The 12,826-nt window shown below is 28.5% G+C and overlaps 3 protein-coding genes and 1 long non-coding RNA gene across 7 annotated transcripts in view; 3 read left to right on the top strand and 1 right to left on the bottom strand.

The window, feature by feature from the left end:
• Positions 1-12,826, top strand: part of LOC105838260 (mannosyl-oligosaccharide 1,2-alpha-mannosidase IA) — a 601,715-nt gene that overhangs the window by 457,974 nt on the left and 130,915 nt on the right. The gene's annotated exons all lie outside the window — the stretch shown is intronic.
• Positions 1-12,826, bottom strand: part of LOC118644355 — an 87,480-nt gene that overhangs the window by 16,386 nt on the left and 58,268 nt on the right. The window lies entirely within an intron of this gene.
• LOC105839791 lies at positions 51-7,173 on the top strand. Of its 2 annotated transcripts, XM_036282761.1 has the most exons (6): positions 51-589; positions 679-769; positions 984-1,129; positions 2,206-2,338; positions 2,417-3,772; positions 4,258-7,173. In XM_036282761.1, exons 1-5 carry the CDS (start codon positions 426-428, stop codon positions 2,468-2,470), a joined length of 588 nt encoding a protein of 195 aa, XP_036138654.1. In that variant the 5' UTR covers positions 51-425; the 3' UTR covers positions 2,471-3,772; positions 4,258-7,173. The 2 variants fall into 2 exon arrangements, with proteins under 2 accessions (XP_036138654.1, XP_036138653.1); XM_036282760.1 differs by lacking the exons at positions 51-589; positions 679-769; positions 984-1,129 and having other exon boundaries at positions 1,767-3,576; positions 3,653-3,772; positions 4,258-4,375; positions 4,501-4,741; positions 4,818-7,173.
• On the top strand, positions 8,311-11,463 carry LOC105839776. Of its 2 annotated transcripts, XM_028194808.2 has the most exons (4): positions 8,311-8,508; positions 9,962-10,731; positions 10,918-11,047; positions 11,130-11,463. In XM_028194808.2, the coding sequence occupies exons 2-4, from the start codon at positions 10,616-10,618 to the stop codon at positions 11,184-11,186; spliced, it is 303 nt and encodes a 100-aa protein (XP_028050609.1). In that variant the 5' UTR covers positions 8,311-8,508; positions 9,962-10,615; the 3' UTR covers positions 11,187-11,463. The 2 variants fall into 2 exon arrangements, with proteins under 2 accessions (XP_028050609.1, XP_036138660.1); XM_036282767.1 differs by having other exon boundaries at positions 8,311-10,731.

Below are 12,826 nucleotides of genomic sequence, written 5' to 3'. Positions count from 1 at the left end.
ATGTTTTGGGATATTCTGTATATTTTAATAATTAATTATATTTTAATTATTTTGTGTTTACATTTCTTTAAGTTATAATGTATAATCTTTTTATGTATAATCTAGTGACATTAATATTTCTATTGCTTATATTGCTAATAATGACATTATTACCGGATATCCTCGATTGTTTTTGGCCACTAAACGAATCACGTTTACATAATATAGTATTCATGGAGGAATATCATATAAAGGAAGGAATGCTGTTTTATTTTCTTTTGTTCTATGTTGGTATAAATATTAGTGTTGGTATTTTTTCGTTTTATTTCGTCAATTCGATACTGCTATTGGCTGCTTTACACTGCTGCGCAATATTCAAAATTTGCAGGTAAGAAAAAGAATATAAATATTGTAATAATATTTTCTTAGAATGATACAATAAGAAAATGAATAATCACACTACTGCTGGTGCCGCTAAACGGAAACTTAACGTCATTAGTTATCGAATAAAACAATTTATGAACGAAAAGGCAATAGTATGCTCTAACAAAAAAAATGTAATCTTTGAAAGAATAATTAGAACAGTAGAACTTCATCAAAATGCAAAGAAGTAAGTAGGTAATTAAAGCCAAATGTGACAAAACTACTAATTTTTTATTTAAATAAAGATTCTGTTACTTGATTTTTAATATTTTCAAGGCTTTTTAAATTGTTGACAACAAGTTTTACGATATATTTTCTTATTTTGCTAGTGTCAGGCATGTGTTCCTTTGTTGTAGCTCTTTACAGAGTAAGTAAATTTCTTTTTCTCCTTGTTACAATATATTTTACAATTTATATATAACTAATATTTAAGTTAATGCTGTTTCTAATGCACTACACGTGTGTGTGTACGTGCGTGCGTGCGTGCGTGCACGTGTGTTTATACATAACACTTACTTATGTCCAAATAATTTTTCATATTTAACAAAATTACTTAAGTTCCGTTACTGATGTGTTAATAGTTACTATACACAATAATATGCATGGATAACTTCATTGAACTTATGATAGCAGTAAGTTATATTATGGGACATGAATTTTATCTCTTCGGAACTGCTTATCTGGGACAACTGATGGTAAATCATGCTGACGAATTATTTGATGCAATGTAAGTAGCAATCCGTATTTTTGTACAAAATTATATACAAATAAATTAATATAAGCTATAATGATTTGTTTACAATTATTAGGGATAATTTTTTATACATATCAAAGTAATCTATGTTGCAATTTGTCTAATTTTTCATAAATAGAATAAATCAAAATTATTTACTGAAATATACTACAGAGTATATTACAATATTACATTTACTACAGAGTATATTACAATATTACATTTACTACAGAGTATATTACAATATTACATAGAGGCACTTTTGAATAAATTTTATATATTAGAGAAGAGAAAGCGGTTATAGACTAGATATGGAGTTATGGAAATTCACTATATCTCATATACTTTGTGTTGAATTCTGGATATAACCGTTCAAATTATTTCTTTACATACTGCTTAGGCTTTAGACATTATAACATGACTACTAATTAGTGTTTATTATGTTGTCATAAAAGCTAAATTTTATAAGTGTATATTCTATATATTATTTTGCTAAATATATCAGGTATTAATTTTTTAACTTGTGCGTGCGTGCGTGCGTGCGTGCGTGCGTGTGTGTGTGTGCGTGTGTGTGTGCGTGCGTGTGCGTGTGTGTGTGTGCGTGCGTGCGTGCGTGCGTGCGTGCGTGCGTGCGTGCGTGCGTGCGTGCGTGCGTGTGCGTGCGTGCGTGCGTGCGTGCGTGCGTGCGTGTGTGTACGTGCGTGTGTGCTACTGATTTGAATGTATAGAATAGATAGCTGACTGTCTGAAAAGGTCCGCCATCTTAGAGGGAACTTTCTTATACACTATTGTGTGCGTAAACTATATGACATTGTATTGTGACATTCTTATATACATAGAAGCATTTCACTCATGTACAAAATGTACGCTTTACTCATGTATAGAAGCACTTCACTTGTGTACACAAGTGTTGAGAGTTATGCACACAACAGCACAAAAGATGTTTCTCTAAGATGGCAGATCTTTAATTGACTTCACCGATATATAGTGAGATCATCAGCATCCATATATTAAGATTAGTGATATATACACATTTTTTTGTTACTGAATATTAAATAAAATTTTTCTAGATACATGTCGCTGTGGTACAAAGCACCTATTCCAATACAGAAATTATTATTATTTATAATGCAAATCTCGTTAAAAAGCGTTGTACCAAGCCTTGGCGGTATATACATTTCTGTATTGAAAAGCTTTACTTCGGTAAGATAACGTAAATGAAGAATACGAAAACGATCTCTTATCAACACGTTATCAGCTTCATTAAATTATTTGTTGTAGTTCATGAGCACAGTAATATCCTACTGTATGGTAATATACTCCGTATCCGTATAATACTATTATAATCTTACGTAGAAAAAATAGTTACCCGTAGTAATAAACACAAAACATTCCATATAATAGATTAATAGAATAAAGTAGAAAGATATAATTTGATTAAATAAAATAATATTCTCCTATATATTTATTAATAAATAATATTACATTTTATTACACACACACACATTACACTTTTTTACCTAATTTTTAAGAAATTCTATACATAATACACTTTAACGAATTCTGTTTACCTAGTTTATTGAATTATTAATTAAACACATATCTGTTTTATTTTTTCTTTGTATTTCTCTAGATGTTTTTATATATTGTCTTATTTTGCATGTAATATTAATTATTAAATAAATTAATTTAAAGTTTAAAGAATATATGTATATTATTATATATATTAAGAAACATGACTAACAACATATGTTTATGATGCATGTACATATATGTATTACTTATTTATTTCTTTATCTTTCAAATTACAGTATGTTTTTAATTATCTTATGAAATATAATTATTACACTATTTTCTGATTATTTCTTACTCGTAAACATGCCTCTTCTTATATTGTATCTCTTGATCCATAATTTCATGATTTCTTTTCTACACTAAAAATATTAATAAAAGAGTAATGCAGCATGCGATAATTCAGAATGATAATATCCAATGTTATTTCTTTTACTAACTAACTAACTTAGGTGTGTTTTATGAATTTTATTATATTTTCTCTCAGAAATTATTGTGGATCGTTGCATTTGATTAATTTAATTCTATCCTCTCTCTTGGATGAATATTGAGAGACATGTTAAATAGATAATCGATTGAAATTTTTCTTATACCTTACACATAACTTCAAATAATTTCACAATTATTGTTATTATATGCATCGCGCTATTGATTATATCTAATATCTTAGAGAAAGAAAAGAATTCTCATGTTATTGACCGCATATACGGTTTGACATTCATAAAAAGATGATTGTGTTTAAAAGTTGGTACTATAACGCTAATCGAATTTTTTTATTGATATGTGGTTTATGGCCTTATCAAAAGAAATTCCGGTACGTACGAGCCATATTTATTTTAGGAATACTCGTCTTCTACATTATTTCTCAGGTACACGTTAATCTGAAAAGACAATATTTTAGTAATTATCATATATTTTTTTATATTTTTATATCATTATTTTCAGTTTAGAGTATTGTTTGCTTATAAATACAACTTTAAATTTGCATTGAAGATATTTTCGAACATTTTTCCTGCTATTCTTTGTCTATTACAATTTATCGCCTTTTTAATTAACCCGAAAGAAGTAAGTTATTCTTTTTTATAGCACAAATTTACTAAGGGCCAGTTGTCCCAACTTCTTGATAAACCTACCTATCAAGTAAACATGTATTTATTTTTATTTATCTTTTAAATAAATAAAAACAGACACATATTTATCGAATAGATAAGTTTATCAAGAAGTTGAAATAATCGGCCCTAATTTCACAAATTAATTTTAAAAAGAATACATATGAGTAAAATAATATATTATATATATGTTATTACACACATACACACAAGCGCGCGCGCGCGTTATTAAATTAAATTTATATCAGCTTTTATTTATTATATATTTTCTTTTATTACGTTATTATATATATTCATAACATGATTATTTTAAGTATTAAAAACTGTATTAGATATGAATGTATCTCAACTACAATAAAATGTTTTCTTTATAATTAAAAAATTTTTATTTACTTAATTGGTTGATATTTTTGCAAAGAAGATATTGTACAGTACTTGTAGGTGAGAAAACTATTAGATCAGATTTCCGAAGAATGGAATGCACTAAAGGATTCTAAGGAAATTGAAATAGTAAGAAGATATGGAACGTTTACAAGGCGGCTTACAGAGGCCTTACTTCGTAAGAAACTCTCTAAAAAAATTCTCTTTGATATAAATAATTGTATAATTGTATTATTTAACAAATTTGTACATTGCAATTCACAAATTTGTTCTCGATAATTTTTTGCAAATTTTATTTTTTAGTGTGCGCTTTATTAAGTTGGGTTTTCCTAATATTATTATATCTTATTCCAATCAGCGTTAATGATTCTACAATAGCCAATGAATCTTTATTAAAACACGATATTTCAATGCAAGAACTGACTAAAGAAGAATATATCTTCTTTTTCATAGTTGTCTTTATTGGTGTTTTCATAATGACAGCTACTACATCAATGATTTTAGCTTACATGCGACATATTTGTGCAATGTTAAAAATTACTTGGTAAAAATTTTTGTATGTTTATGTTAAATGTTTGTCAGAGCATGTTCTAATTTTGACATGAAGTGTACATTTATAGCTATCGTATTGAACATTCATTGGATGGAAACATTTTACATATGTCAATTTCTCAACAAAATCGCTTGATGTGTCAAAAATTAGTTAGCGCTGTCAACATTCATCGAAGAGCTATGGAGTCTGTATCAGCTATGAAATAATTATTCTATTTACTAGTACACGCGTGTTGAGAATACCTTTAAAATTTGAATTTTGATTCACTGTGTGTAGAAAGTCTAAGTTATATTATTGTTACGTTAAAATTTTACTTGATTTTTTCCGTCAATTTTTTATGTACTTTTTTTACTTATGATATAATATCTAATTTTCGTTTCCGGACAATAAATAGACAAACAAAATAAATTCGTTTAATGCAAAATTTGACTACCATTATTCTTTTGCGTAAATTATGATGCTCAAATAATTTACAAATAGATACCGAATTTCTTTGCTGTTTTAAAGGTTCACGTCACGTGCCTTAGACAGCTTTAAAGAGTCTTATTTCTTTTTGATTGGAATAGGTGTAGTGTCTTTGGCTATTAATTTATTACATGTAAGTAACACTTAATTGCCTGATTAATTCTATAACTTTTACGCAAATTTTTATATATTTCATTCTAATGCATTAATTCTAGGCGCTACAAGCTGCATTAATTGTAGACAATTTGAACGAACTGGCGATATCTACTTTCTATGTGATTATTCATTTTGTTTACATTTTCATAGGTAATTATGGCGGACAGACAATTACGGATCATAGTGCAGATGTATTAAAAGCGTTGTAAGTATACAATGATTGTAATTTTACATAATCGTTGTATATCTGTATAATTAATTAATTAAATAATTATAATTAATTAAATAATTAATTATTAGGAATAAATTTAGTAATAAGAAATATTGTGATCAATAAACAGTTTATATTGTAAATAAATTTTTAGATATCACGTGCAATGGTATATAGCACCTGTACAGGTGCAAAAATTAATTCTTTTTTTAATGCTAAGAAATACAAAACATTACGGTTTAGTTATTGGAGGAATATATATTGCTTCATTAGAAGGTTTTATCACGGTGAGAAAATTTATAAACAAAATCAGTGCATTTAATTAATTATGCTAATGTGATCTTGCGTATTGCGCATTCCCTTAATTCCATAATTGTTAATAGTCTGTGTGCAATGTGATAATTTTATATATTTTTTATAAGAAACATTTAATTCCAAAAAGAATATAATATAATATAATATAATACACACACACACACACACACACACACACACACGTATATATGCATATACATTTAACACATATTATATAATAAAATCACGATTTCAGCTTACAAGTATGTCGTTATCTTACTTTATGGTAATCTATTCTACACAATAAAACAAACATGGATCAATAATATAATAACAATAAATTACATAAACACAAGTTGTAATCAGATCAATAATACCTTATCAAGAAACAAAATAAGTATACGATAGATATTATCAAGAAAATTGATCATTATACTGTACCGAATTTCATTATATCATATGTTTTTATGCTTATCACTTTTAAATACTGCATTACACAAGAATAAGAATTCTTATACTATAAAAATTCTTATATTATAAAATAAAAGTATATCTTTTGCGATGTCTTGAAGTGTGATTATAAGAAATTTTTGCAACATTATTCGGGTCGAATAGAGAAGAAGTTGTAGTAAAATTACACAATTACACATCAGAATTGATCGCAATTCTGTTTCTCTCTCTCTTTCTCTCTCTCTCTCTCTGTCGGGCTAGAAACGATTATTCTTTAAATTATTATATTATTTATTCACATTGAGGATATACATTTGACTTTTTTACGGAAAATGTAAGAAGAAAAAAATAAGTGTAATGCAACACTGTGAAAGGGAGAAAAAGAATTTCCGCAATAATCTTACAGTCGAATTTCGACGTTTGAAGCGAGATGTTCGTTTCTATGAGTAAATACTACAATGTGAACCGATTACTATTGGTAATATGCGGTTTGTGGCCTTATCAGAAGTCAATATTTAGAAACATTCAGGCTACATTCTATCTCACAATTATATGTTCATTTATAATACTCCAGGTATGACGAGTTTATATTTACAATGACATAAAAATGACTTTTACTTTGATAATACAGATATTTAGATAAGAAGAAACATTAACATATTAAATGCGATTAATCATTGCATATTATTATACATTGCATATTAAAAATACAGACCTAATATTTCAGCTTACGACTTTTATCGACGCAAATTGCACTATAAATCTAGCCACAAAAGTATTATCAATTGTTCTTCCGTTGTTCGTATCTATTTTAAAACATGGCACCTTTTTTTATAACAACCGAAAAGTAAGTCTCACTCTCTATCATAGCATCTGCCATAAAAATAAACAGGATACATTTTTTATATTCGCAGATGAAACATCTTACGAATCTAATGTGGTACCATTGGACTATGATTCAGGATAAACAAGAAATTGCAATATTAGAAAAATATACCAATTTCTCCAGGCGCTTTACAATTTATATAATACGTAAGAATATCACATCCGTATTATTTTTGATATTTAAAATATACGAAAGAAATAATTAGTTTCGCTATTTTTTTGTTAGATATCTTTATTTTGGGCATGTTCATTATAATGATAGGACATACACTGCCATTAATTTTGGACATAATAATACCATTGAATTCATCTCGGCCACGACATTTCTATATCTTAGTAGAATGTTTTATCGATGAAGATAAATACTTTTTTTGGTTATTACTACATACGACTGTGACTGTATCAATAACAATAATGTTGATGGTATCTGTTGGAACTATGCTTATGACTTACGTTTTTCATGCTTGCGCAATGTTCAAAATTGCTAGGTAATATTATGCGTGCGTGCGTGCGTGCGTGCGTGCGTGCGTGCGTGCGTGCGTGCGTGCGTGCGTGCGTGCGTGCGTGCGTGCGTGCGTGCGTGCGTGCGTGCGTGCGTGCGTGCGTGCGTGCGTGCGTGCGTGCGTGCGTGCGTGCGTGCGTGCGTGCGTGTGTGTGTGTGTGTGTGTGTGTGTGTATTTACACACAGGGTGACTGGATATTAAGTGTAACACCGCTCAAGAATGAGAAGAGCAGGCTAAAATGGAATAATTCTGTCCCATTTTGCAATTAATATCTAATTAATATTATCTCTAGGTCTGTAGGACCCAAAAAATTTTTCAAAACTGTCATTTTTGTTATTAAATTTTCATTAAACAATGTTGTTAAACATTTTATTAAACATTGTTATTAAACTTATATTAAATGTATATTAAATTATGAAATTCTCGAGTCTTACAGATCCCTATAGATGTCTACGTAAGGTACCAAAAATATAAGTGTCTGCCTAGAGTTATATCTCTATAATATTAATCTTTATAATATTAATAAAAATAGAATTTTACATTTTTAATAAAAAATATAATTTTAAAGAAGATAATTTCTCTCCTTTCTTTATTTAAATACAATTATAACTTTTTTATTATTTAAAGATTATTTGATTAAAATTTAATTTAAATTTAATTAAATATGTCTACAGCTATCGCATTGGAGATGCGGTGACCAAAAATCTTATTAAAGTATCCTCTTCACATCAACAAGATCATGCAATTTATAAAAGAATAATCAATGGAGTTCATATTCATCAAAAAGCTATAGAGTTGGTACTTTTGAGCAAATTTTAATAAAATAATAGTATAATAGTTCCATTTTAAAAAACATAATTATTAAATTTTAAAAATATTTAAAAAATTGTAATAATATAATAATTAAATTTTAAAAAGATTTACGAGATGTGATCAAAAAGTTTCGATTGTCTTCATTGTCAAAAAAAATTTTATTTATTGCTTATTAATATATACATTTAATCGCTTTGAAAATAATGAGGATTTATACATGCCAGTACAAATAGGAAGTGTGCTATTTTTCAAAACATTTTTTAAAAGAATTTTTTGCGGAATGCTGTTTACACACAACTATCTCGTTGTATTTACTTGTTTTAATGTCGTCGAATCTTTTTCTTTTTAGTAAATTCTTCAATTGTAGAAAAATTTAAAAGCTGCAAGGTTCCAAATCAGTCGAATACGATGTTTACTGATCCATAGCAATACTATGTTTTGTGACACAAAAATACTCTGCAGGAAACGAAATGATATACTAGAACATGTTATCATGATACAAAAAACTTATTTGCTACATCTTTATTTCTCCTGTCTTTTGCGACGAACAATGTCTCTCAATCCACAAATTTTTATTATAAGAACTATAATTTGTTATTTTTTCTGTAGGAACATATTTGTGGTAAAGAATATCTTCCATATCGAAAAAACCAATGAGCATCACCTTGATGTTAGAGCAAACTTGACGCGTTTTATTTAAAATTTATATGTTACGCATAAACACATACACGGCTTAAGGTATTTTCTCTGAAAGCAATTAACAGCTGAGAATTTTTGTAGCAATTGAATTTCATACAAAATTTGCTTTTTCTCTTCGAACATTTTGAGCAAGACTGAAATGCGACAAAAGCGTATTACATTAATGGCTCCTCGGAGAGCATCACCTAATAATTTTAGGTCGTCCTTTATACTACGGCTAGTGATAATTTCAGGTAATATTTATACAAAAAATAGATCTAAATCCCGAATGTAAAGAAAATTATAGTCAATCCAACAATTTTTTAATCACACCTCGTATTTTCAACATATGTTATGCTAATTAACATATTTTAAATAGGTAATTAAAATATTATATTTTTCGGTCTGCGTATTTTACTAACAAAATTTATCCTTAAAAATTTATTTTTAATTTATTTACCATTACATTGTACTATCAGGTTTATTGCAAATAACAAGTTACTACTCGAATATTACATGTAAATAAATATTTTAAACTGGATTTTAGAAACAAATTTAAAACAAATAATTCTGCATGTAACTTTCTTGACTCAAATTAAGATAACTTAATGAAAAACTTTATCTTTCTATTTTTATATTTTAACTTTAGGCACCTTATTTTTATGCATGCCTATCGTCAGTCATAATCATTTACACTATATTTAGCACAATCATAAATATTATAACTAAATTAGATATATTATTTCATTGTTAAAGGTTTACTGATTTGATTGTGTCAAGTTTGAAAGTACCTTGTTTCTTAATACTCATTGTAGGAGTTGCTGCGTTAGCTCTTAATATATTTCAGGTGAGTGCCGGTTTCTCTAAAATTAGAATGTTAGTTCATTGGTCGGCATCAACTTTCGTTTACAGGGATCTATTCTATACTTTTTATAATTATAATTATTATAAATATAAAAAAGATGAAGGAATAATTATTTAAGAAAAGAAATTCTTTTTTTCGTTGAGACATACACTGCCAGATTTTTGTGTCGCGATAATTAATATCCTCTCTTTACCTCATGCTTTAGCAATGACATGTATAAGTAAGGCGCTTTGTCTTATAAACAATTGTACCGAAAAAATTTCACAGCAATTTTATAGAGGATATGATTCCATGCATTGTCGCTTAATACAGAACTTAACAACATCGCGGGCCTTGTACGCGTCGTTGTCAATAAAGAGGGCAAGTGGCAAAGAGAGTATGAACATAGAACTCCGAACATTGCTATCTGATGCCAATCACGATATTTTACATATATGTGTATATGTATTGTCAATCCTTTTCTATAATTAATCATAAAATGTTTTTTTAAACTTGCATATTATTACATAATAATACAGGTTTTTATTGCATTATCCACACATAATATGAGTGAATTGTTTACAACCTTTACCTTTGTTTCCGCACAAGTCTGTTATATGTATTTAGGAAATTATGGTGGACAAATAATTACGGATCACTATGCCGAGATATTTAATGCGACGTAAGTAGCAAAGATGTTTGCTATATAATATATTTGAATAATATACGCTGAATGATATTTAAAAAAATAACATTTTACAAAAAAATAACGTCAAAAATAGTAGTACGATAAATAAGACAAAGGTTTAATATACTTTAATATAATTTAATTTAATATAACTAAAATTTTCGGTCTTTTTTCATACAGTTATGATTCATACTGGTATACGGCACCATTACGTGCACAAAAATCATTATTGTTCGTAATGCAAAGAACATCAAGAAACTTTGCTTTCGTTTTTGGAATATTTGTAGTCTCGCTAAAAGGTTTTTCTACGGTAATGTGAATAAAATTGGGTTTGTACAATAGTTTTATCTTAAATTTTATTCAAATTAAAACATGATATAACAAATTTACAGCTTGCGAGTATGGCAGTATCTTATTTTACGGTAATCTATTCTATTCTTTCGGGATAATAATTTCATAAAAGAAAATTTTTTTCTTTGTAGAGTCATATATAAATTATTTTAATTATATTGTTAAATAGAAATATTTAACTTCTGATTTTTTTTATGTGATTTGATGTTATTAATTATTTTGCACATAAAGAGTAATTCTTCTTTCAATAAATATATTTATTTTACATTACTGTTATTTATAATATTGTATTATACTATGTATGTATACATTGCTAAAACCCAGATGTTTGTGCACGATTCTGTGTCGCGTACCGAAAAACCGTACCGAAAAAAAGTTTTATAAATTAACAGTGTACGAATAGCACTGCATGTGATTTATCTATCCGATATATCTATTTTGATTGACGAGCGTCGAATTTTCTCAAGAAGTGTTTCTACCTCACTTTAGCGAACAGCCTACTCACTCGCATGTTGTGGTTCTTAATTCGCATGCGACACAGAATCGTATACGAATATTCGGATATTACACATTACGTGTTAACTATATTATACGATCTCATAATTACAAATTTCAAAGTATAAAACAATTTGTATATGTGCTATTGGAGAATGTTTTTAGAGAAGTTTTATAAATTAACATTAAGAAAATAATAAAAGTGTAACATCTAGTAATTACAGCGAGAATGAAACGATACATTGCATCGTTATACATATAAGATTCAATAAGAATTAAAAAAGCATGCATCTTCCTTCATTACACATGAACAAAGAATCACGTGTAATGTCATGATTTGCATTTTCTACGCTTTCGTAAAACGTTTGTTAAATACTGTAATGTCAAATTCGATTTTTTAAATTCGAATTAATAGACATGAAATGAAAAGTGTTGCTATTGCACATACATATATTGCAGAAACATTGTTTACAATGTACCAAGTTGAGACTTATTATAATAAAATCTAACGGTAAATTATCTATATTTTGTGCGGCGAGAAAGCATAAACAGAGTGCGCATAATAGGATAGAGTGGAGGAAAGCTTAAAACCTGTGGCACACGCTTTCCGTAAGACGTAACAGTAAGGTTTCAACGCATTGGATTGGGCGACCATAACCGTAACTGGCTAAATCGAGTATGTGATTGGTCAAAACCTTACTGTTACGTCTTACGGAAAGCGTGTGCCACAGGCATAACACCTTACTTGATACCGTAAATGTAACATATTCGGGCCCATGGCTACTATATTTTGTTGCCAGGATAGATATCGTACACAAATCGTATTCTATTTAATATGCAAATTGTGCTCGTGTATGACAGCTTTTGTCTATTTGTGTCTCCCAAAAGGACAGTAGCCAATATTTATTGTTATCTACTTGGCTCGTTTCCTTCAAAGGAGATAACGGTATTTCCGAACATTCAGCAATATTCTAGGTTCCTGTCATTGTAAAACTTCGTGAATTACAGCAGAAAATTGTATGTAACACAAAACCGAGCCGTTCCACAGGTATTTCAATAACTATCAATATTCCGGTGGCCCCGTGTTATCTGTTGTGAGTACTGTCGAGCAGTAAGATGGTATAGTGAAGATTATTCCTGCATGAACTGGACGAAAACTCGCCTGCTCTATTTATGTTCTCTCACCGTACAGAATGCATAAAGCTTATAATTTTTATCAGTATTGATATAGGAGAAGATATTC

The sequence above is a fragment of the Monomorium pharaonis genome, chromosome 2 (assembly GCF_013373865.1).
Source record: "Monomorium pharaonis isolate MP-MQ-018 chromosome 2, ASM1337386v2, whole genome shotgun sequence".
In the NCBI taxonomy this organism is placed as follows: domain Eukaryota; kingdom Metazoa; phylum Arthropoda; class Insecta; order Hymenoptera; family Formicidae; genus Monomorium; species Monomorium pharaonis.
Note: the sequence above shows the minus strand (reverse complement) of the source record. Positions and strands in the feature narration are given on the sequence as shown.